Raw genomic sequence first — 27,233 nt, forward strand, 5'->3', positions numbered from 1 at the left:
GACAAATTTATTTCAACGGTTCACCAAGTCAACGGTTCAAATCACTACTGACTTCTCTTTTTTTTAAATACAACTAGCTTAACGCGCCAAAACCTGTGGTAGAAATACATTTTGAAAGCCATAAATAGGATAATTTTTACTTTTTATTTTTACTTCAATTTTGTTTGGAAGGCTCTATAATTAGTACAAATATATACTTTTATATGGCAACCAAGACTATAATAATGATAGCAGTCTATTATTTTTAAAATGGAATATAATAGGCAATGATAGTTTCCAATGCGGTATCCAAAGGAACATATGTTGTATTATCTAGCCATACAAATAATTTTAGTCTTGGATTTCAATATTACGTATAAAACAGTTTTTTCTCCTTATAACAAAATATACTTTTAAGCGATAATAAATTAATACAAAATATGGCTCATTGTCAGTAGAGAACCCCATCACTTCAGAATCTACATTTGCTAATTTTTTATATTATTTGTTTTTTTTTATATTTAATATGTCTGATAATATATATATATATTTTCTTTAACTCTGTTCAGTTCACTATCCTTAATTTGATTATTTTTTTACAACGTCCAATCTTGGTTTTGTTTTTTTAATTATATCTCGTTTGATATATAACAATGTCATAAACAGTATAAGAAGCTTCTAAATTTATGCTTTTTTTTGTCATGTCTTTTATTTGTAGATAATCTTTTTTTTATTAATTTTTAAATTAATAAGTATTAAGGAGAAATTTTGAGCTAACACAATACAATAAATTGATATAAATAATGTCTTTTGTCGTAACAATTAAACCTAGAAATGGGATATAAAAGATAAAAGAGTATTAAACATTAAGTAGCATTTCAGCTATTTTTTTTATATATATATTTTCACACACTCTACCAATCCTTCAATTATTTATTTAATAGATTAACACGGAGGGGGATTGTATTAATATCAGAACTAGATTGAAGTGGTCTCTAATATTCTAATATATGAACTTAAACACTACACCTATGATCATCACTCTGGGGGGCATAAAAAACCGCCCTGATACAAAGAAAGTTTTTGATTGTGAACCACCCCTAATACATAAACTATTCGATCTAAAATAAAACTCGAAAAAGAAAATATGAAGGCAAGGGTATTGCATAATTCACTTGGTAATCTCAAGACAATTATTTTTCTCCCGCTCTATAGCCGAAATTTTACGATAACGATACAACTGATTGTCGAATTATTACTTGTTTTTCTCCATTACATTAAAAAATATGATAATTATTAAGAAAGAACAGCCATGTCGTAGTAATATCGCTCGCAATGTTGACATGCAGTAGGATGCACACACACGTACGTACGTACACGCAGTAAAAACAAGCACACTGTTTAAAATGAGTAATGTTTGTTTTTTTAACAAAAACTGTTTTATAATTTATTGGATTTATTTTCTCTTTTGCCTGATTAATACGGGTGAGCATTTGCAATGATACAAAACGGGTAGGAGGGCATTGTTGGTTTAACTACTTATTGCTTTAGGCTCTTGTGTTTCCACAAGGTGATTTTTGTGCAACAATACCTCCCCGCCACTAAAAAACATCTTAAATCTCTATTAGAAACTCTAATAAAAAGTATTGTAAACTGATTTTTTTTGTATTTTTTTTAATATATATATATGTTTTTTTTTAAACCTTGTTCAATAAAAGAGTCAAGGTAGTAAAAGATACATGCATTTTTTTTCTCTACCTTTTAACATTCTTAATTTACTTTTATATATGTATTATATAATTAGGCCTGAACCTATTCTTCTTACACATATGTATAATATATATTTTTTTATATAAGATTAAATTTAACAATCCTAAAAAATGTTGACACATTATTATTAAACTATCAGTCGAAAGCTAGCTAATACAGCTCCACCGAGGTTCCTTCCGTTTCGGCAGTATCTGTTACGGATATATTAATTATATATATATTTCTGATATAAGAAATGGAAATGTCAGATATATAATAGTTTTTTAAGTAATTTTTAATTTTTTTGTAATTTCACATTTATTGAAGAATAATAACACGCCAACAATTAAACTAACAGATATATTCTGAGTACAACAAAATATAAAAAATTCGACAATTAATCACATAAAAACCAATTGAATATACTTGGCATGTATATAATCTCTTAGAACGGGACATTCAGATCTTTTTTTCTTTTCTTTTTATTGCATAACACATAATAAACCATCTATCCACGTTTCAGAACGTGATAAATATCAAAGGTACAACATATATAAGACATTAATATAATTACTGAAGATAGATTGCTTTATTTATTACGTCACGAGTAATGTGCAAACCATCAGAAGGAAAAATATCAAATATTTTTTCATATAAATATATTACTTTTTTTTTCTTTTTTTTTTTTGATACCCAGAAGGTAAAGTTAAAAGCTATGCAAACTTAAATATCAATAAATTTGCTAAGATGATTCTCTTCATGGGAAGACAATTCACTGATAAAACTTGGAAACACTTTGGTAGCTGTGCCACTTCCATCAATCATTTGAGCATACTAACGTAAAAAATAACTCTCATGTCTAAATATTCTCTTTCAATATAGCTACGTTATAAATCCTTTATAGTAATATTTTATTTTATTATGTATATATATGTTAATGTACATCTTACATACGCATATATATACATATACACACAATAGAGATGTAATAAAATAGAAAAAAAGCTATACCTTTTTATATATTATTATTACTAATACCTTTGTTTACATTGTGCAATGGTGGGTAAAATGCTCATTTTCCACCAGATAAATATTTATATATATAGATATATACAGAATTATATTATATTGTGGCAACTATAAAATACTAGAATAATATAGGACAATCAAACAAAATCCAAATATCAACAGTTTAACTAAAACTATATAACCATGTGTGAAGTAAGCTCAGAGAACTCGAGAGGCCCCCGTCAAGAGGTATATAATCATTTTTCTAATATATATTTATATATACGAAACATATTTATCTATTTTAAATAAATAAATTACCCCTCCTCTGAACATTCTTCAAACTGGGTATGTCAACTAAGTGATATATGATATAAAAATAAATGTAAGAAAACTTTCACAAAGACTCAAAAAGGTAAATAAAAAAAAAACAATAAAAAGAAATCACTGCTTTTAAAAGTGAACTAATTTAACGCTACTTAAATTAGGAGACAACAAAAAATATAAATTTATGAATTTTCAATATTCTTTCACTTAAAAACAAAAAAATTAACTAACGTAACTTCTTAGCCCATAGGCATGGCAGGTTTAGTACTTTTATACAAATACACAACACTAAAATAGTAGAAACACAAAGATATATTAGAACATTTATAATATTATCAATAATTATTAATTCTTTATATAAAAGTAAACAAATACTGAAAAAAATATTTATCTGATTTATATTTTTTTATATAATTAAATTTAATGAGGATAGTCTCCCGAGGGCTTTATGCGAACGCGAGGGGTTGAACTGCTCGTCTCTGGGCACCCATTGAGCATCGTATAATTTTTTTTTTAATTTTTTGTTCTTTTTTAATAAACTACAGTTTAACATAAATATACAGGTACTAAATTCTAATCGAAGCCACGACACTCAAATCTAAAATGCGTATACACAAGTCAATGCTACAGCTTTTTTTTTTGTTTACTGCCAAATTTGGCAAACTCAAAAGAATTACTATTCCTACTATTATAAGATATAAAGGCTTCTACTTTCATTTATCAATAACTTATGGCTATATCACAATGAAAAGAATATTAGAAAACAGAAACAATCAACAGTTTGTAACAATTCATATTGGGATATGTTTACTTATTCTTTCTATACTATACCGCAGTCTAGTAGTCAACAAGGAATGGTTCTTATTATTACTTTTTTTTTTAAATAATTATTATTGGAGCATTTTTATTACGCGCATGTGTATGTGTATACATGTATGTATAAAACACACTGATGCACCATCAGATTGTATTTCTGCACCGGATTGACTCGCATATTCGCCCTCGTATTCGCAAAAAGTCTTCCCCTACCCTCAGAATTATAAGTAGTACATCATAAAGAACAGTAAAGTCTCTAGTCAACACATTAGAGTGCTTTCATTCATTTACAATCACACCGAAATAATGAAAACACCGAAATCAAAATGAAAAAAAGTTAAAAAAATAAAAATTAAAAATACTTGAACTGAGATTTCGAATCACTTCTAATACAATTAAAAATATCAAAATGATTTAGTACATAGTGTCAAAGGTTTGGAACTAGGTGGGTGACTGCCCGTATATAAGTCCTGTGACCTAACACAGTGTCTTGACATAGGAATCTATGCTTATCTTAATGATTCAGAGATCACCAAACAAGTACAAAAATAGGAAATTATCTCTCAATATTATAAACAACTAAAAACAACATAAAATATATAACATAAAAATATACAATAATTTACTTTCGTTGTATACATAATTCCGCTTAATGGTGAACTGGCCACGGTATAGGGACCTTTCTTTCTTTGGCTGATTATTTATTCACAGCTATTCCAAAACTATATAAAAATTTGTGGTTATTTTATGAGGTAAGAGATGAGGTTATCTGAAGAGGGAGAGTGCAAGGGCGAAAGTAGATGAAAGAAAGGCATCATTTTGTTTATTAGGCTTATGATCGGATGCGTATGGCTTGGCATACCTGTATTTTACAGACCGGGCAGGTGGGGTTGGTGGCTTCGCATAGTCGTTCACTGCATTCCATGCAGAAGAGATTGTGTCCGCACGGCACCAGGGCGGCGGTGACCTCTCTCTCGGAGCAGACGAAGCACTCCCTCTTCCCGCCGCTCAGAGACTCCGCGGGCGATGCGGAATTGGGAGGAGAAGGTCTCGTCACAGTCGGGAAGGACCAGATGCTAGAAGACGCCGTCGCCGACTCGAAGGAAGGTGACTCTCCGATGCCCTCGTCCCGGTCCAAAGACATGCTCCAGATGGAGCCGAGATCGCCGAGATTCGTACCGCCCGAGTTGGACGAGCTGGAAGAGGCCGAGCTACATCCCGAGCTGCCGGCCGAAAACGCAGAAGGGAAATCTATTCTGTTCTCGGTCTGTGAAGGGAGCGAGTCGTTCCACGTGTTGCCGCTGAAGAGCGACCCTAAGCCAGTCTTACAAAGGGAAGTCAACAACTCTTGCCCCTCTTCCATAATTATGCTGTTCGACCCATTGCCGATAATCCCGTTGATGTTTCCCGTTCCGGTCCTGAGAGCGATGTGCGCTTCGATGTCTCTCCTCGCGGCTTCCACGTGTTCCGGCAAGCCTGTCACGTCGAACACAGGCTCTTTGTCACGGGAAGGAGTCACGATGTAAGTGTGCGTCTGGTGCTGTATTCTTTTGATCGTGGCGCCTTTCGGGCCGACGACGAGACCTACTACACGGTAGGGCACCCTTACTTGGATGGTGACGTTACCGGGAACGTTGGTAGGCGGCCCAGGAGGAGACAGACCCCCGCAGCCACCGAGGTTGTTCTTCCTCGAGGCGCGGATCTGCGAGAAATGATCCGCCGCAGACAGGATCTCCTTCTTCGCCTTCGCAACATCCTCCTTGCGCCCAGTTACTACGAAGACAGGCTCCTCGCCGCGGACGGGAGTCTTGATGTAGGTGTTTGTTTTGGCTCTCAGAGACTTGATTTTACAACCTGAAACAAACAAATAACTTATCAGTATAAAAGAATTTTAACAATGGTCAAATGTGACTAGACGACAATTCTTGAACTACCATCTAGTAATGTTTAAAGGCTTTCAAACACAAATTTTACACGTGGGCAATAAAGAGCCTTCAATGGTCTTGAATCCTGAGTTCATATGGGAGATATATTGCAACATTCTGCCACGGTAAGCAGCATGAACTAGTGTCGTCTCACCATAGGATTTGTGATAACGGTCATACTTTATCACATTTTTGACTGATTCCCGCCCTTCCAACATCCAACCTCACGGCGAAATCGGACAGAAGAAAACGGCGGGAATGTAGAAAAAAGTGAAATGGAGGGGCACAGGCAAGTGAATGTCCTTGAATGAGCGTGGGGGGCAAGTGCAGTGATGCCCAGGAATAACTCTCGGACCACTCGGTCGAATGACCTCTTACTCCCCCGTCGACGAGCGTTCACACATCTGAACGCGCCATATTAAAATTGAATTAAACGGGACAGTCGTCATTCGCAGGGCAACGTGCCGTGGCGGAAGTAGAAACAACGACATCTCAACTAAACTGAGCCGGGATGGGAAAATTCCCATCAAAAGATGCACTCCAATCTAACGTATAAAACAAATGAGATCTTCTGTGAAATACATTACTTTCGTTCAAAATATTAGCTATCAGAAAGTTCTTTTCAACCTTAGACTAGACAAAGAACTTTCCATTCAATAGATTATGAACAATGATACATTCTACATCAATGGATAAATGTATATGACTATATAGATAAAAGGCTTTTTCAGATATTTTGTGGTTGGCCTATTAAAGGCAGAGACATTTAAACCAACTTTTGGTATTTGATAACACCCGGAAGATATTTTCCATCAACCTTTCTACTCTCATAACCGTCTACATTTAACGAAAAATTTAAAATGTAAATTTTAATTTCAACATTTTGTGAGCGTAAAAGCACGAATAGGTTCAAGATTTATGTTATCGTATTATACGTAAGTAACGTTTTCAGAGCGGAACTAACGAGTACAAAAAGTTCGTAACTTTGTCTTTAAGGGTTCAACCTGCCCTTTGAATAGACAGTTCGCCCTTCCATGAATCGGAAACTGGTTGGTTAAATAAAGGCAGCATAAGTATGTAGGACAGCGGGCGGCTCGCTTTGTCCGGGGCCCGTTTTCGGCCTAAGAGGCATAAAAAAGGACGCCCCTACCTGTTCACCAGCCATGGGCCTGGTTCGATTTCGCCCTTTTCAGTTCCCCCTTTGGAAGCCGTGGCGTTACCGTCCCGTACTCCTCGGGGGAAGAGCTATAAACAAAAGCGAACCCGGGCGAGCGAGCAGCGCTCCGTCAGGGTGGGGAGTGGCATTGAGTCAGGACGGGTTCAAGGCCCAGCCGGGGAAACCTTCGGACTAGACTGGGCAATTCGTCACGGGTACCTTAGATCTTACCTTACCGGAGTTGATCATATGGGAGAGTGGATGACCACGTGTGTAAGGTAGGTCGGCGGAGAGAGAGAGGCCGTCACCAAAAACATTATCGAAACCAGTTTCGCGTATATTGGACATTTGGATACGTCTGGTTTCCTCGTCCGTGGTTCAGTACCTCTTTCGTAGATAAAATTCTGAGTCGGTACCTATTTTTGTACCCTGAGGTTGATAGCCTCTAAGCCAAGGTAAGTCCCGAAGGACACGAGTGTCCCCATGCGGACTCGCTCTCCTTTGTTTATAAAAGAGGATAGATTCTACTTTTTTCCCCAACTCTTTGCATTCCCCTAGTTCGATGTAAATCGAGAACCTCCCTACGTACTTTGTGCTCCGACCATACCTGAATAAATAATGTATAAACAAAAGCATTGCACAACTTATATCAACCTTTACTCCAAACAATTTCGATTTTAATCAATTTATGACCGTTTCAAAGAAAATATCAATGACGGTTGAAATGGAACAAATCCTTCCGAAATTTTTTTTTTTATTTTTACTTAATTTGCTGGTACAAATATTTTAATTCTATAAAGTTGGTTCTTTCAACTAAAAACACCATTTATTTTTATGCCATATGTTTCTTAAATTGCTGATGCATTTCGGGCCAAATCCCTGGTCCCTCTTCAGCACTACTTCGGTAAATGGAACTCAAATTCGTTAAAAAATAACCAACTTTCTAGATTTAAAATCCATCCAAAGGAATTACCGAGGAAAAATGAAACAAGTCCTTTGTCGCACGGACGATGTCAACTGTTTCTTATGAAAGGGCACATTCTTTCAAATCAAATAAAGATAAGAAACTGTGTCGCTTTGACACTATAAGGATGGACTAGTTCTTCCTTCAGGTAGAATTTTAAAATTATTTCCATCCCAACTAGCATCCTTTCAAATAATAAGACAATTTTATTTTTGTTTAAACTTCGAACATGAAATAACATTTTTCCTCGTACTCCCTATTCTTCAGAACTTGCGCTCAAATTTTAATTCTTTTATGAGGGTGTCAATGTTTTGATAACAAAACAGGAACATGATTGAAAATTCACTTACTGAAACTTTCTGTTCAAATCGAGAGAAAAACACAATAAAAAAACGAAAAATTGTAAATTTCCCTGTAAAATCATCCACAATCATCTTTGAAAATCATCGATGAATAAATTTTGTAAAGAAGGAATTATCAAATGGAAAAACGTTTTTACTAGTTATGAGTGTCACTAAAAATATTCATTGAAGTTGGCGTTGGGCCTAAAGACGTGTAAGATTGACAATGGCGCGGCGAGGACAGGCGGACCGGAAATGTTAAAGTTAAAATCAGTTCGAGTTTTTTTACACTCTGATGAATTGATGTTATTGTTTAGATGTGTTTAATGTTTTTAATGTTGTTCTGTACGCTCACAATGCAGAGGTACATTTCAACCCGAGCTTAAAACGTAATTGTCCACATCTAACATTTGGCCCTGTTTCCCATTCAAAACGAGCCGTTTTGGACAGTAGACACCAGGGATTTTTCATTCTTAAACCGGCCGGCACAAAGGTGTTTGTTGGGCCGGGATGTGCGAAATGCCAGATAAAACTTGGCAGGGGTCGCCGACACAGTTGGTACACGGTTGTTCTACAAAGCACTTCACACTGGCGACTCCGTTCGGCAAATCACGGTTTATTTACGTCCGACCTGACACTTTCCCAAACCCTGGAACGACCTGGGAAATAGAAGTAGGCGGAAATGAGGAAGATAAAGGAAAATGGCCCTGGACAACTTGAAACGCTCCACCTAGTTCATTACTTGACTTAAGAGGGTGCGTAATACGGATATCGCTTTGATAAAGATAATTTACATATCGTCAAGATATTCAAATTTGTGTTTTATAATGCAAATATTGTTGTCAAGCTCAATTTCTTAGGTTCGTTTTAAATCCTGTACCTTTTACATATAGATGTCAGGTTTCAGCTATTGGTTCAGTGAGAAAGAAGATGAGAGAAGGGGGAACTTAAAATATCCTGGAGGGTCACTGTTTAAATATACTGGAAATATCTTTTAGGAATATTTCTCGGGATATGTGTTTTCTCTAAAATATTAAATTTTAGGGGAAAATTTTCAATGGATCGAGACTAAAACGGAAATACCCGTTTAAACTACGGACAGAGTAAAATCACGTGGGAAAAAATCAAGATTGCCCTAAAGAATGCCCTTTTTTTGTGCTCTGGAGTGTTTTGTACAATCCAAGGGCCCACCGAGTGACCCGGCTGACCCAGCAGGTGTTTCGGGCAAATCACGTGGGACGAAGTGCGCCGCCTTGGGATTCCTCAGCCCTAACCATACCCAAACCCCTCACTGAACTTCACAAAATCATCAACTGGTAATTACAAAAGAAGAGATGTCAACGAGTGTGAGGTTATAGAAAGGAAAACACGGAGGTCGAGGTTAACTTCAATTGAAGCGATACAGGCTGTCAACCTTTTCAGTAAAAACAACAAAAGTAATGTTAATAAACCTTAAAAGCAGATTAGATAAATTGTATGTTGAACTTTGACTTTGAAACTGTTTGAAAGCCAGAGTACCGCAAATCTTCACAATCTAATTATCAATATGATCCTTTCGACCTATCAGATCTATAAATCAACTATTTTAACTAAACCTTGAGCCATTCTAAGTCTAATTCTTTACGGAACGGTGAGTAATGTTAAACTTCAGACATATCTTCAAAATTATGTTCAAAAGTACAAGTTGAGTTAACTAAACCTAAAGAAATTTGTAGTCTCTTTTATGATAAAACACATTCAGCCTTCTTCCATCTTGGCCATGCGAATTGTCGATGCAAGAAGGCATGCACAGTTTATGACAAATTATTCGAAAATGTGAATCGAACAGAGGCAAAAAATCTTCAAAATTCATTAAATACCAATAAAGCGCAGTAGAAAATCCTGGCGAGAATCAGTCTATTTTACGTGGCCAATTCAAGCTGGTAAAACCTACTCCGTTAACCATTCTAAAATTTACGCTGATGCGATAATTTCTACGCGTTTCCTTCCTTGAACTGATATTAAACGAGATAACTGTAACTGTATTGTGAAGGGTCGCACAACAAAGTCGTCAGATTGTCAACATCCACGGCCATTTTTCATAAATTTGTATAACTCTTCGAAACATTACAACCCTTAGAGAGAGGGAAAAAGAAGAAAAAAAAACGTTTTTCCGATAAAGCCAATAAATTACGCAATAAATCAATTATAGAGCGATTGCGTAGGAATTGGTCTCCGGTCCGCCTATTCTCGCTTGTACACTTGAGTTCAGACTAATTTCAACCCTTCTGACTAAAGACCTACATCACACAAAAAAATCCTAGGTGTAAAATTAATAGTAGTGTATTTTATATATTTTTGCATATTGGAACAATTTTAAATAGTTTAATTTTAAACCAAAAGCTTTCATTATTTATATCTCAACATAACTTCTGCTCCACTGAACATGTTAATACGAAAGGCACCCGATTACAGTCTAAACGAAAATAGTCGGATCAGAAGTTGATTAATTCTGATAAAGCATCTGTTAACAATGAAAACCTATCGCCTAGGGAGGAAAACGTCGATTAGTCTCATGAGATAATTCAGCATATCCTAGGAAAAACTCATGTTTATTTTGACCGTTGTAATATTACGAATATGACAAGAGAATCGCCTTGAATATTTCCTGTTTTTTTTTTTTTTTTTTCGATTTCAGATTTAAAAACCGTCATTAAATGGTAGACGCGAATTTTATTAACCAGATTTATGTATTTTTATTGATGCGATTTCATGAGATAAGGGAGCTTCAGGTAAGCAAGCGCTCGCCATTTCTCCCATTCCAGGAACGGACAGAAAGACGACTATGGTCTATGAGGCTAGACCGGTTATTTATAGACATAATTTTTCATTCGATCCCCATTCAGTCGTTTAAGTCGAAGGAGAAGCAGAAAGACTAGATGTATATATAAAGAAAAAAAAAGAAAAATTGTACGCAAGGAGGGATTTATGTACCATCACCCTTTTTATCGGTTTGCTTGTAATTTACCTTATGCTCCATATCTCAAATAATAACTCGTTCGATAGAAAAAAATAAAATAAAAGTTTTTCCTGCCCAATATGCCTTTGTTCCGTTCTCGCAAATCCGGCAGGTGAAAAATAATCTGCATAATCAGTGTGATTTCCGGATTTCGTGTTCTGGCCGAAAGAGCTGGAATATAAAGTACTGCATTAAAGGGAAATTATTATCGCGTTCTTTGCAATATTAAAAATGGCAAAAAGGAGGGAAAATTCAAAAGGTGAGGTGAAGATGGGAAGTTAGTGTCCGAGTGGATCGAGGTCACGATAGCTCAAGTGGTAGAGCAGCGCCGTATCTAGTCGAAGGTCGTGGGTTCGAATCCCGCTCGTGACGCTGACTTTTTTATCTCAACCAATAATTTACATAAAGATTAATTAATTGAATGATCTGGTTAATCGGATCAGAAAAATCTAATGGATTCTTTGTCGATGTATATATGTATATACTGTCGGCCATGACTAATAAATAAAGTCAATCGGGATTTTTTTTTATATTCACTTGTCGATAGAACCTTGAAAGACGAGCCCAAGAGAAAACGCGCAGACACCAAAGGCAAAAACCTCGGAAACAGTGATAACAGACGGATACAATAGAAGATTTCACATATTTAATGTCATAAAAGACCAGATAAGTCAACAGAAATTAAAACATATTAAATATGTACTAGATATTCTTTCAACCATGGCGCAGTGTTTCATGAGTTTATCGATAAAATGCAATTCTGTACAATGTTTAAAACAATCTGACATACACCAACAGGAAAAATAAGATATTTAAACAACAATAAAAACTATTCGTTTTGTTTGGATCATTGTTACGAGCCATAATCGAGCTGTATTCGGATGTGAGCTGTTAACCTAGTTGCCTCCTCTCGATGACACCGCAGGCCAAACATATTAAAACTGTCCTACGGATGTAAGGATGTTTAAAAGATATTTTACACGTACAAATTAATCAAACTGACGAGTGGAGTACAATGACGGTTTTTGATAACTTTCTAACGCTGTGAGTACCCTGAATTTTGTATTTGTTATTAATAATTGATCTAAGAATATGCAGAGAACATTAACGAGTGAATGCCAAGGGTGAATAATGCCTGATAAATTTGGCTATGTGTGGAGGGGCGGTATGGTGCATTGCGGGGGAGGATGGGTGCATTATTGATCTAACTTTGCAGAGCCGGGATACGTTATATATCCCCGTCGCCCTCTCGAAGAGAATAAAAAAAAGAAAAACCCATCAAAAATTAACCAGGTGCGCATTTTAGCGTAAAAATGCCGGTGAAATGTTAAAGCTCATCTTTCCTGACTTGGTGCTCGGATTTCAGCGATTCGCCCGCGAATACACGGTCGAAAATCCATCCACATCGGGTCCGAAGGACGTGGTAAACAGTCGGAAATTTCGAAACGCAGTATTTGCAGAAATGAAGAACGAGACGAGAGCGAAGCCGCCGCCCTAGAGTGGTATTGATTCATCAGGGGCGGAGACCCGCCAGACCGCTCGATATCATCCCTCTTTCCTGCTCCCTCCGCCCCTCGCTCACAACCTTTATGTGCAATTACGTAGCAGGTACGGGCCCAAAGACAAATTTAGATTCCCAGATTCAATTCCCCTTGTCATACTTGGCTAAACTTTCACCGCCTTCGAATAATACGACAGATTACTTTCATCTTATAACAGCCTCTGGCGGAAATTTGCGAATCGCGCCTCACACGGAACAAATATCAATTACAAGAACAAGAGCATGACAAGAAACTACTCAGGTGCGCAAAAAATGATACAGAACTGTTTCTAGTTTAAATGAAATAAGATTGAAGAGTAAAAATTATTCTATTTCAAAAGCACGCCGCGATCAGATAAAAAACCACGTGGCAACGATTCATGAAATGTAATGTGCTTCAACTTCCTTCCACACCCTCTTGTTACCATAATAAAAGAGGTAATAAATCCAACTTTTGTAGTAATGTCACTTCAAGACGCCAATGATGAAAAATCCAAAAACCCACCAACAGATTTTTTTTGACTGAGGTATTTCTACTACAAGGTTAGATGGGCCCTCGGGTATTTTTGGGGGAAAAAAACACTGTAAGTATGTCAGGTTCAGGATGCAGGGCCGCTGGTTCGAACTCGGGACCTTATAGTGACGAGTGCCGTGTCAACGCCTAAACCGTTGCGCCCACCGTCGCTCTTTATATTAACATTTAAATATGCGATTTGGTCACAGTTTAAGGAAAATAAATACATTTTCAAAATTATATCAACGTATAAACCGCTGTATGAATGACAAGGACGTGAAAAATGATACTGTCTGAGAACTAGCTTACTTTCAAGGTGAATTGACTTAAGAACATAAAACGCAATTTAGAAATATAGAAACCACTCTCTCTAACGCCATAGAAATCTGTTTTTAAATATCTTCAATCAGATCTCTAACCAGTCGAGATATACATGGGCAAATAAACTGTTTATATATGAAGCAGGACGTCGAAGCATGATAGATTAGGAGCAGTGGGCCTGGGGGTTGTGTTTCATCAGCGACCCTAGAAAATTATAATTATATATGCATATATATATCTATAGCATCCAAACATTGAAAATTCGCATCGAACGTGGCTTAAAACGTGATACTGGCTGGCCTGCTTAAACGGAAGTCACTTTAAACGTTGTTTATCCGTCATTTTATATAACGATACGACTTTGGTAGCTGAGAGCAATTCAAGATTATGGCTTCAAATTTGGTCACAGATATTTATTTTGCCTTATCTGAGTTTTGCAGGCCAACAATGGAAACCGTCGCACACACGAGGATGTGAAATACGACATAGTGACAGCTGTATTTTCTAGGTGAATAAAAACATTTCTAATGCCATTAAATCGAGTTACATGGGTTACATAAAACTTTACATAAAGTAATGAAGTTGACATTTAAACAGCGGAGGCCATCGAGGTTTTGTATATTTTCACTAGGCCCATAGAAACTGCCTTAGCCCCTTCTTTGTTTTTGTATGACGACGATAGCCGAGTATGTAAGAATGAAACATTTCAAAATGATGGTATGAAATTAAGGTGTTAATTTCCCTTCGCAGGCCATCATTGGAAACCTTTGCACGCACGTGGATGTGAAATATAATATTGTGATAGCTGTAGCCTTCTAGGTGAATAAAAACATCTCTAATGCCATTAAATCCAGTTACATGGTTTACAGTTTTTCAGCAATGAAGTTGCATTTTTCAGTTGGCCCTAGAAATTATGCATAGCTGCTTTACTCCTCCCTTGTTTTTCGGGCATTTCACATGACAATATGATACGATCTCATGTAGTACAGTTGTACTTAGTACTTAAAACTTAACAAGTTATAGTGCCGATTTGATTCAGAATCATTCACGATCTTAACAACTCGCACCTTTAAATAAAATTAGGCTCGTCTATCATTATAATTGGTATAACCCTGTGAAGACGGATGTAATACAGAAGCGGACGTTCTGACTAAATCGTTAAACAGGCGGTTCGGACTGCTGGTCAAGCGTTAACCAATTAAACGTTATTAGATCCTTGAAACATTTTATTTAAATTTTTCTACAAGCCGAATTTGAACCCGTGCTGGAAGGGACGAGAGGGCCTGAGCCATCGTTACAGTTGAAATGGCCGACTTGCGAGGCATAAGCAGTTAAAAAGCTGACCTAAGTCAAAAAGCCGAGTCTCTCCACCGGCCGGGGAAAATTATGTAAATACAAACACAAGTTTAAAAACCACCCAAGCGTATCAATTATGATACGTTACCTTATGAAAAATAAAACATAATCCTAAGTTAAAAAACTACGAATGAACAATTTCCAAATAGAAATGGAGTTTGTCTTTTCAAAGTAAATTTTTAACGCGTTTCTTTATAAAACTTTAAAGAATTTCGTCGCCTCAGTGCAACAGAACGTTTTGTTTTGATTATTTCGAAGCCTATTTGTGTGCGGTTTACGTAAGACCTCTTCAGACAGAATTTTCTTCTCGGCGTACTAATTTTTAATCAAGTCTGTTGTCGATAACCTTTTAATAAAAAAATGAATAAATTTAAAAAAATTAAACTTTCATGTCATTGTAGGCCTCCTTGCCCTGGCAACCTAGAAATCCTTTTATTGAGAAGCCATTGTACCGGCATTCCCATACTCATTTTAATCAAATAACCCACCCGAAGTCCATTGTCGGCCCTCGGGCAAATTTTTTTCTTTCCATTGGAGAGTGGGCACATGCGATTTTTCTTAAAAAGTGAAAAATTGTCCAGAGAAAATCAGCCAAAAGAAAGGAAAGCCCATCGTGAAAACACCATACAAATTGCATATCTTTTCAAAATAATCCAAGCGGCCTGACGTTTCATCGAAGGCGTGCCTCATGTTAAATAACGTCGGATGGGTTTTCCGGATTTCGGCCCGCCCGTTGTAACATATTGGATGGAGTTCAAATTGGGTTTCTGACTCAGCTCCGTCATCCGCCGGCACGCGAGGACTTCGTCCGGCCCCCATATATCACAAATAAAATTCCCTGTGAGTTTTAGTTTTCCTTGGGTTTTCTTCCTGGTCGGAAAAGACTCGGAATGCCGAACGGTTTCGTACAGGCAGGTAGTTGTCAAACAAATGCATCCCTGCCGGGGATTTTACCTTCGTGAAGTAGGTCACTGCGTTGGCCGCCCGCTTTTCAAGTGCTTTTATTCAACAACAATCGGGGCGTTTTTATAGTTTTTTCCCCCCTATAAGGGAAAAGAATAAGGGCACTCGAAGAATTACGAAAAAAGCTCAGAACAAAATATGTAAAAGACTGGAAACCCCGAAAGACAGGAAAAAAAACTCGGACAAAAAGAAACTCAAAGAATTACAGGACGAAATTTAGAAGAAGAATGAGAATAATATCAAAGAGCGAGCTGAAAAGTCGGATAAAAACAAGTAAACCCTGAGAATAATGAGATGAAAACTAAGAAAAGAACCACATGAAAAATCGGAAAGGGATAGGAAAAATCGGGAAATAACTAGAAGAACGAGATAAAAACTCGGTAACGGACAGGAAAAGTCGGAGAATAAGTAGAAGAAAGCTAGAAGAAGAATGGGCTGAAAACTCGGATAAAATCCACGAAGAAAACTCCGATGAGAACAACCAAAAATTCGAAAAAAAAAGTAGATTAATACTAAAACTAGAATGAGAAGAAAACTCGAAACAAAACGAAAGAAATTTTGAGGATAATGGAAAAGAAGTAGTACGAGGAGGAAAAGAAAACTTAGACAAAGGAAGGAAAAAATCTGCCAAAGCTTGAAAATAAATTCCCCTGAAATTTCTTTTATTAAATTTGATAAGTATAAAATCTAACATCAAAACTCACTTTAACACATAAAAAAATATAATAAAATAGTATAAAGCCGACCACCAGGTACGTTTTTTGTTTTTTTTCAAGTAATATGATTAATGGACGAGTGCAACGACCAGACGTTCTCAGCTAATCGCTCCCCAGAGTGACGCAAAACAGCGAGAACATCCGGACCAAAGTTCAAAGGTGTAATCAACCGACTTCCAGAGGCAACAGAATCTTATTAAAACTAGAACGTAACTTTACAAAAAAAAATTATTAGAAGGGTGAAAGGGAAAATCTTCCAAAACATAAAGAAGCTAATGGATGACGGTAAATTAAACTTAGATAATACCAGGAACAACTATTTATTGTGGTACTTCTGAACAGGTTGGACTTGGTACAACGCTGATTCCTGAATTTACAATCTTTCATTTTTTAAATAAATCATATGATTTCTGTACTATGAATCATTGTCTTATTATCTCGGAAGCTTTGAAATAAATATGTTTAAATGTAAAAACTCTATTTGGAAAGGGTAAGTGCAACAATTTAATTCGACATTGTAGAAGATTGATAATCGTTCAAAACAAACATACACATCTCAGGATTATTTATCCTTCCACGTACGGATTAGAACGAGCATTGACTGTTTTGTTTTCTCGAGTCTGAAAATAGAAACGACCCGATTTCGATAAATCGGATTTACCTTTAAGATTCCAGTTTACAGGGTTGCAAGAGAGAACAAAACAAATTTAAAAAATCCCAAGTGGGTGCGGTGGGCCGAGTGGTGATTCAGGATAACGTTATCGCCCCGTCATAAACAAAAACGTGAAGCACGTGTTGCCCCAAACTTCCGGAGAGGTCTTTCTAATAAAATGGAAGAACATGTACATCAGGTTTTATCACGGCAAATGATTAAAATCCGTATAGAATAACACCGAGAATATAAATAGGGCAAATTCACTCTAGGCTCATTTCTTGGCAATTTTAAACAAATATTTCAAGCAGTGAAATTTTTTTTTCTTAGGATCAATCAAGCTTAGCCACCCCATTAACAAAATAAAAATTATTAACTGTCAGAGACGACCGACACGAAGGACAAATATCGAGAATTGGCGGATCCAGATGATCAAACTGATAGCGGCTGATCAACTTAAGACCACCCAACCTTGCAAGCTTTTTTTCATTAAATAAACGGTCAGAAAGAATTTATCCCAGTTAATTTTAATAAGTGCGTGTTTAATTTATAGCGGTAACAAACAACGTAGAATAATATAATTTTTTATTACTGCCAACTTTTACATAGGTAATTAACTATTAAATTTGTATTAAAGTTGGTTTTCGTTTATAGTCGTATCATTCAACAGGCCGGAAATCAGAAATGAAAAATAAAACAGCACTTAGGGTTGACAAGACGTTTTGAATACTCCCCTTAACTACTCGGACGTGTAAAAAAGCTCAGGTCGACCCCAAGACAATCGATCCCAAACACGTTCAATAAAGTTATTAACAACGACAATCAAAGGGTATTTTTCCATGACAAAAATCACTTTTTCGAGCAATTACAGAAAACTAAGGCTGATCTGACGGGTTTGATAGATTGGCAGTTTTATAGGGAATAAATGAAAGGAAACATTTGTGATATCAATTTTGACGATTTTTTTTTTAAATTTGATTCAAACAAGAAAAAAAATAATATCAGCGATGGTAAAGCACAGGGCAATTTAAATAATATCGAATAAAAAAAGCGGAAACCACTAAATTTTCAGTCTCCCTAGATTTTGTTCTACGAAGGGGGAAAAATGAGAACTCGTGGGTTTTTCCCCTACCTTGAAAGAAAATAGTGCTTATCTAACAAAACTGGAAAAAGGATGAAGAATTCGTATAAAAGTAACACCCACTGGTTTTTTTTTCTTACTGGGCTTGATTTCCTCGATAGGCTTCATATCTATCCAGAGGGATAAAAAGAATAGATTTGCAGATTATTCGATACTGACGTACCTTGTATACAGATTAGATAAAAAGTTAAATATTAGAGGAATAGAGTAATTTATTTATTGCTTTTTGAATTGTTAGGCCTTTGTTAGGCAGATCAAAATCGCTATTTACATTCTGTTTTAAATTATTTAAAAAAAGGAAACAAAAACTAGGTAATTTTTTTAGTTGGCTTCAATACGCCTAATGTAAGTTTTACGGGTCAGTTAATCTGTCAGTTTGCCCAAACACAGATTAATGTTGATGTTTAGTTGAAAATTCAATTATCTAAGGTTTCACTATTTTATGGAGTTTTCAGTAAAAATAATAATGATATTTAATATCACCTCATTATTATTTTTATATCATAGGATGGAAAAAAACATCATAAAATATTGAAACCTGAAATAACTGATTGAGACTGAAGAATAAACTGAACGATTAATTAAACTGTGCATAATGACTTCAGTTTTTCGTAATGCATTTTTCTTCAGTGTCAATTCTCTTCAGTTGGTGGTGTTTTGGTACCGCGAAACCGTGTAGATAAAAGAAAAACTTTCCCATAGGTAGCTGTTTTAAACCTGGAGGAGAAAAATAAAATACAGGGCAAAAATGGTTGGAAAGAAGTAAATCTGGTGAGTCAAAACCTTGAAAAAATGTCCAGCACATAAATAGGTTGTACGTTTCAATAAAAGAAAAAAGGTTCGGCAATCGAGAAAATTCCCAATTAACTGACGGTTCTCAACCTGGACGGACTGTCAGTTCACCTGACGGAACGAAATAACAAGGAAATGACACATGGCATGTATGTAGGCCTTCAGATGCAGCATTATTATTAGCAGCCATTCGCAATTAGAATTTCAACAATTCGTTTATTTAAAATACTTCAATACTTGAGTTTGTACAACCTCGGAAACAAGTAACAAAGAAAAATGATGTAATGTATGGTGTCCGTTAGAGCCAGTGTCATTACGAGCAGTCATTCCCAGTTCGAATGTAAAAAATTTAATTTTTTAAATACTTCAACATTTGTTTTTATTGGGCTTGGCAATCGCGAAATGATCCATTTAACAGAAGGGAACCTTGACGAACTGTCAGTTGTCCTGAGACAACCAAGTAACAAGGATAACTGACATATACCATGTAGGGTCACCTTTAGAGTATCATTATGAGCAGTCAGTCACAGTTCAAATTTCAAGAACTTGATTTGAACTTCAAAACTTCATTTCATGGTACACGACAATTTTCCAGTTAACTGGGCGGGACTGAACCTGGACGAGCTGACAGTTGATTTGAGGTAAGCACATAACAAGAAAAACTGACTTTATTTAATAAAACTTCAAAACTTGATTTTATTGCCATTAAACATCTTAAAAGATACAACAAACTCCACTCCTTCAATGGTAATCTCAATCCCTTAGTAACCCAACTACCTCTACCACACTTCTCGAAACTCCACAGCGCCGACTTTGTATGCCTCATGATGATAACTCGAGTTAGCGAGTGACAAGTGTCTACCTTAGATTTACCTATATCGGAGTGTCACTACTGAGTGACTTCTCCGCTCGGGACAATACAAGTTTATACTTTACCAACACTACTTCGTATTTGCTAGTTGTAGTTAAATCTACAGTTGTAAATTTCAAATAAAACGGGAAAAACGTCATAAAATGCAGAACAAAGTTTACTTTAATTTTGTTATTTCCACTTGAGGTCTTTGGGGTGATGAACCTGTAGATTGGTCGTTTCCGATCATTTCCGACTGCCTGATTTTGCTGTTTTGGTCTGATGGGCGCGCGTTTCGGCGCCAGCGATTGTTCTGTTTTGTTTTACAAACTTAACAAAAAGGACTGACTATATAAGGCACTATAAGGCATGGAAGATGGTAAAATCCGTTTCTTATATCCTTACCAGTAGGAGATAGCAATCCACCTTTGATGATGGCGAGAATATGAAACTTAGTCTGGGAGAGCAAAATGATCGGAAACTGCCTAAGTACAGGTTCCACACTACGTAGTTCGTAATTCAATTAATTAAGGTTTTTAGTTGAGATAAAACAGTCAGTGTCATGAGCGGGATTCGAACCCACGATCTCAACTTTTTAATTTTCCCTGCATTTTGCCATTTTTCAAAAGGTGGGGTTGAGATGGGAGTTAGTGTCCGAGTGGATCAAGTGGTAGAGCAGCGGAGTATCTTGCCGAAGATCGTGGGTTCGAATCCCGCTCGTGACACTGAGTTTTTTATCTTAACTAAAAACCTTAATTAATTGAAATAAATTAATTGGTCATGCGGACCACGAAATCTAGTGGATTTAGTAGTTCTTAATGTTAAATCCCTCAGTATACATCTGCACTTGTTTTTGCCTTTAGAATAAAAAATATCAATGGTCAGTACGGAATAGGGGTGGAAAGGGTGATCCGTTTTTAATAGTTTGAAAACTATTGAGATGGATAAAAAGAGGCCTCGGGCCGGTCCTGGGGGAGACGCACACGCAGTATGCTATATTTACTCGAAGAGACTGGCGTCTAACAATAGTTCTTTGCCAGCGACGAACCTAGGCCAGTGGAGTGTAGATATATTTGTTGAGGAGGGAGCGAGGGCGAGACGGAAATGCCGTCGTGATTACAGCCCGTTATCGCCTGCGATGGTGTTCGGAGAGGAAGCCGATCTAGCCTTCAGGTCGAACAATAACCTTGTCCGTCCGGAGGGCAGGCCGGCGGAATGACTATCACCGAAGGGAAGAGGTACGCCGATCCCGGATGCGGCTGTTTAGCGCGTTCGGGGCCCGGCCCGTATGAATGTCACAACGATTTGAGGCCGTCCCGTCTCGCGTGGCCCACTGAGAACGACGACCCCACCACGCGGACCCACATATTTTGGCGCCAAAACACACGTCGACCTTCGCGGTATTCGACCGTCTAAACCCCACGAAAAAGGACTTTCCTCAGATTCTCTCCCCTCCCACATTTCAACCTGCTGTAAATTAACGTACGCACTTCCTTATCGTCTACCACCAAATCTTGGTGAACAATTTTATCTTATCTTGTTGCACGAGATTAAAAATTAAAAATACAGCGTGAATTTAAATTAAAAATAACGCGTTAAGTGGGTGAAAATTTCGAGTTGATTCTCTGAACAAACAAACAACCTCAATCACAATCAATTAATCCACAAAATTTACTTTCACACAGAGTGGACTCGAAAATCCGTTTCCACTCGTATAACCACTTCATTTTAACTTTGTACAATCGCAACGTTGTTCATGTTAACGCAACAATTTTATTCTTCTGATATTGTACATGGCCGACCTAAAAAGATATAACAAAACGAAATGGCGATTAGATGTGTTTAACTAATAAATTTACAAGCCAAAAAATGACCTACCCGGACACACTAGTTTCACGCCTATCCTCTCTGGTTCCGTCTGTCAGACTCGACATCATTTATGATGAGGTCAGCAAGGTGTTTATCAGTATTGTCGCACTTCAGCATTTTACCGAGTGTTAATCAGTTTTAATCATGTCCTTTTTGTAAGTTTGTAAAAGACGAAGAAATGCAACAAATACATCGAGAATAAACAAACCAGGCAATGGAAAACGACCAAACTATTACTATCGATAGTTATTACATGACAATAATCATAGTTTAAATTAATCGATCTACTGAAAGCAAAACAAGGAAAAGAAACAAAGCAACCCTCCCCCCAAAAAGAAAACTGAATTATATTATTTTTACTACTAATAAATTTCAATCAATACTAGCATATCAATTATGCTTATCACTCAACAGATATGAAAAAGAAATAGAACAATTTTACTCCGGGCAGGACAAGAACATTTTATTTATTTTTTGTTTTTAAAAATATATATTGTAATATTTTTTTACGGTTTCGAAATTATCTATATTTACTATATGATCATCAATGATATTTTGGATGTATCGTTCGATCGGAAGCAAAACAAGAAGACAGTAGGTTTTAAAAAATTAATATAATTTTTATTAATCATAAATCTCAATAATTGGCGAATCAATCAACAGATATTTAAAAAAACGGACAGTTTTAGTTTTATATGTTTCTTTACAAAAATATTATGTATTGCTATTATTTTTTTGTTTTTTACAAAAATATTATGTATTGCTATTTTTTTTAAGGTTTCGCATAGCAGATAAAACAAACGAGACTAGGCGGACCAAGATGATCGTTCATCATTCCGCACACCTCAACATGTAGCCTATCGATTTTGTCATTGCATGATAGTCAAAATTTCAAATATGATCAATATATCTTATTAAAACTTATTATAAAAGCGAGTCGAAAAAATGAACTTTTTGGCATTTTACTAGCATACGTAAGAAATTTTATTATGGAGGATGAAAAATACATAGACTTTACTATCAATATTCAATAATAAAAATTACAAAACAGTACATCAGACAATCATGATTTTCATGAGCATTCACATAAACAATTATTAAATCAATCAAGTTGTCATTGATCTCGTACTAATAGACAGATTTCTTTGGCAGCAGAATCTTCCATGGGAAATGATCAATAGCTCCGGACGATTTTTGAAATTTTGACACGACTGTTAAATCATACGTGATCGACAACAGTATTTACTATTTTAGTCGAATCTACGACGTTCATTTGTGACTGGTGTTGCCTCAAGCCGCGCTCCTACGGGCACTTAAAGCCGCCCGGATGTACGTGACTTTTGAAACGGTCATAACTCCGGAAGAACTCGTATTCTAGGATTCGACTTTTTTGTTGGCGTCAAAAAACCAGACAGGAGGCAATTTGAGGGTTGGTTTGTTTTTTGTCTAAAAACGCCAGGAATTTTTTAAATCAAAAGTCTACATAAAAGTGACACTTTTATTTACTTTGTTTAATTTATACTTAATTAGAGGTAAGCTAATTAGGTTAGCTAGTTTGCTGAAGGAGCAACTTTTATCGATTAGGGCCCCAGACTTGAGCCAGGGACAATTGCGTAACCGAAACTCACGAGTCGAATCATCAATCCCTAGAAATCAATTTTGAAAAATAAATCGGACAAGCTGATCGGGCAGACGCGGTGAAAATAACACAAACAACTAAGAACAAGGATATAAACATTGAAAAATCCTTTGAAATCGCGCGTCTGTACGACTTTGTCTAACCAGTAAACTATTTCTTCTTTTTTTTTTTTTCGATTCGGGAAAAATCAACTTTCCTTTCCAGCATATAAAATTAGAAGACCTGGCACAATTTTATTCGCCCATGGACATTTTCATGCCTGTAGCATTTTTCCTAGTCACGACCGTTTAAGATTAGAAGGGATGAGAAGAAAAAATGCAGAATTCGGTGGAACCCAATGGTCCTCAACTTCAGGAGGTTAAGAATATTTACCTACCATTCCCACTCCCAGACATCCTTCATTCATTCATTTTTCGTTCTGGACATGTCTGCCTGTTTTTTGTTAATTTGTTTTCGTGATTTTGCTGTCAGCTTTTCTCTCTCACTCATGCTCACTAACTTTATCTCTCTCTCCCTCCCTCTCTCTCTCTCTCTCTCTCTCTCTCTCTCTCTCTCTCTCTCTCACACACACACACACACACGCGCGCGCGCGCGCGCACACACATTTATTCTCTTCTCTGTGTCTGTTTGTTTGTTTTATGTTTGCCAGTTTCTATTTCTATCTCCCTCTCTCTCGACATATTTATATTTACAGTACTTGCATAAAATCATAGAAGATGTAGGTCGTTCTTTGCACACTCAGTTAAAGTAAAAAAAAATTTTTTTTAACTACTGAATTCTTTGAATCAATCACACAGGCACAAATACTTCGACGTCTATACAAAGAATTACTGAAAATCTGCACATTTCTCATAACCACCGTGTTAACAACATCCAGCCAGGGCCTTTATTTTCTCTCAATCAGATCCTACCGAAAAAGACCACCGATCCGTCTAGGTGAGTGGAATATACGGAATATGCCCTGAACAAATACAAGGTTTTATCTGGAAACAGGGCACGTCTTGCCCAGGTGATGTGTTATCGGCCACCCTTATCGTCCTCCATTCATAACCAAACACGTAGGATTTACCTGAAAAAAATATCGAACCAATGGAGGATATAATAAACAGTTTTGCGAACCAATTTCAAAAGAAATTCAATGTTATGTGAACATCAAATACACCTGAGAGCAACAATCTCAGCAAAGTTGACGTCATATCGATATTTTGCTTTTCTTCGCCATGACAAAACGGCTTAAAATAACATGCCTGATTTTAATTTTTCAATAGCTTTCCGTCTTTGAGTACCTCTCAAAAGTATATCAAAATGTAAAGAAGCCACTTCTGCACAAATTCGTACGGCTACAATAAGTTTTTTGGAATCCGGGTGAAAAACCAAATTTCAAAATCCTTATGTTCTGGCGATAAAAAGAGGTCGTGAGATTGAATTAATCACATCAATGATGTCGATTTAAACCTGTCTTGATTTTACAGGAATATAGAAAATCTCGAAAACAAAAACCTCATCAAAGGTCACGATGGGTGTTCAAACCTGCGTTATCTAAAGCCAATACAGCCGTTTTATTATTGTGGAGAAACAATGCAGAGAAAACTGGAATCTTTAAGAAAAATAAATAAAATCTTTTACAAAAATGAAGTTAAAACTTAAGCGTTGAGTGAAACGAATAATTAATTTATCCACTTTAAGACTGTAATTTTGTTAGGTTAATTAGGTTTATTTTCTCTAGATTAGGAGTGTCTTGAGTTTAAAATTTAATCCTGCAATTATGGCATGGATACTCTCAAGGAAATATTAGGCCTCATGGAAATAACAGAGTATTCATAAGATCAAGGACTTCTCGATGAGATGGTTGAAAATGTTTAATTCGATCCGAAGGATTCAGACTGATTTTTTTTTGCACGTCGGCGACGTCGAATTTTGCTAAATTGTTTCTACATAATATACTGAAATAGGTTTTTTTCTCTTTGAATTCACAATATTCAGGTAGGCGAGTGCAAGTGACGCGTAGGATAATTTTCGAACGAGCTGGGACTTATTTCACAGGCATTCCTCGTTTCATTTATATTTACGATCGCACGGTTCGATAGCACCGGGGAAAAAAGCCTCCTTCCGATTATGGCTTGGCAAGTGTTCACGACGAGCGCTGTCAATCAAATTGAATTTCAAAAGGAAAACGAATAGAAATAGAATTCAATTTTGAACAGGTAAACTATTTCAGTTGAGCTTTGACACTGTCTAAACCAAAAATCACATTGAATAACATATTAAAAAAAAATCTAAAATACAAATGATAAAACAATTCACACCAACGAAAAAGGACACATACCATGAACGCAACAAAGAACAAAAATACGCAATTTTTCCTTGTAAAACCCTGTAAAGGTTTGTGTTGAACGTTTTATCTTCAGTGAGATCGTCTTAGGCCATCCCGGTCCGCCTACTCTCGCTATGCGACGAATCTACTAATCGGCAGATCACGATAGTCGAGAACGATCAGACCTTTTTTAATGAAAGAATATTAAACCTCTTCTGCATACAAAACACATTGCGGATTAAAATTCACCAGACAAATTACCACATTTTGAAGCCGTCGTCATCGCAAATGGTCGAATCGAATTCCACCTAGAAGATAATCGGTCAGACATGCAGATTAAGAGGCAAACAAAGAAGAACTACTCCAATTCTACTTCTCTAAATTCTAAGTTTGGACTTTCTAAACGTGGCGATTCGCTATAAGAAAAAGTTCGTCAGATGCTTCTACACTTCAAATGAAACAAAAGCTCGTATGAACCATGATACGAAACAAAGAAAAATACAACTTAATTTAATAGTTAAATATGTTTACTGTCTACTTTTTAATGTATTTAGTTTGATTTTGATTGAAATTTTCTTGCTTTTTGTATTAGGATAATGTTGCGTTTTACAACTTCTATATGGTTGTGTTTTTCTTTTGGCTGTGTAGAGTAGATATTTTACACAATATTTCTGCTTTAGTTGTTCGTTATGTTTATTGTCTCTTTTTATGGGTTTTGTTTCATTTTTCTTTCTTTCTGTGCTTTTTTATTAAATTTAGGTTGGGAAATAAATTTTGCCCGGGACAAAAAGTTGAATCACTATTATTAGATTAACCCTTCTTTCTTATCACCGACACCACTTTTCCCTTACCCTTTAGGGTAAAATTTCTGCATTATGGTCCGATATTGATTGAAAAAAACATCGTCTACCGCTAAAAATGTTATTAGACGAAAAAGTTTGACATTTGCGAAGTTCTACCTTGAATTTTGCAAAATTTGGCTTATACAGATCTTAAATTTAGCAGATTTTTTGAAAGATTTAGATTTCGTCTTTTTACCAAAAATTAAATCGATATTTCTGGAAGTGTGCTTTCTTAAAGGAAATTTAACATTTTTTCCAATGCAGTTATCAGATTTCCCCCAAAATGAATTGCTCAAGACCTACGACAAGATGTATGACTAAAGCCGTAGATAAAAAGTGGAGAAAAAAAGGTTTGATAATCGGACAGTGGTTCATATATTATTGTTTTTTAGATGCACCAGACGAACCTTGTCGTACTAGTAGCAAATCACATAATTCAAAATTTTTCTTTTTTAAAAAAC

General features: G+C 36.2%; 1 protein-coding gene across 1 annotated transcript in view; it reads right to left on the bottom strand.

The window, feature by feature from the left end:
• Positions 1 to 918: 918 nt before the first annotated feature.
• Positions 919 to 27,233, bottom strand: part of LOC106667705 (RNA-binding protein MEX3B) — a 34,744-nt gene continuing 8,429 nt past the window's right edge. Inside the window, exon 3 of the mRNA XM_014395822.2 lies at positions 919 to 5,733. Within this exon, the coding sequence (XP_014251308.1) occupies positions 4,712 to 5,733 (1,022 nt within the window). The 3' untranslated portion in view covers positions 919 to 4,711. The remainder of the gene's footprint in view (positions 5,734 to 27,233) is intronic.

This window comes from Cimex lectularius, unplaced genomic scaffold (assembly GCF_000648675.2).
Source record: "Cimex lectularius strain Harlan isolate CLEC.00 unplaced genomic scaffold, Clec_2.1 scaffold101, whole genome shotgun sequence".
In the NCBI taxonomy this organism is placed as follows: domain Eukaryota; kingdom Metazoa; phylum Arthropoda; class Insecta; order Hemiptera; family Cimicidae; genus Cimex; species Cimex lectularius.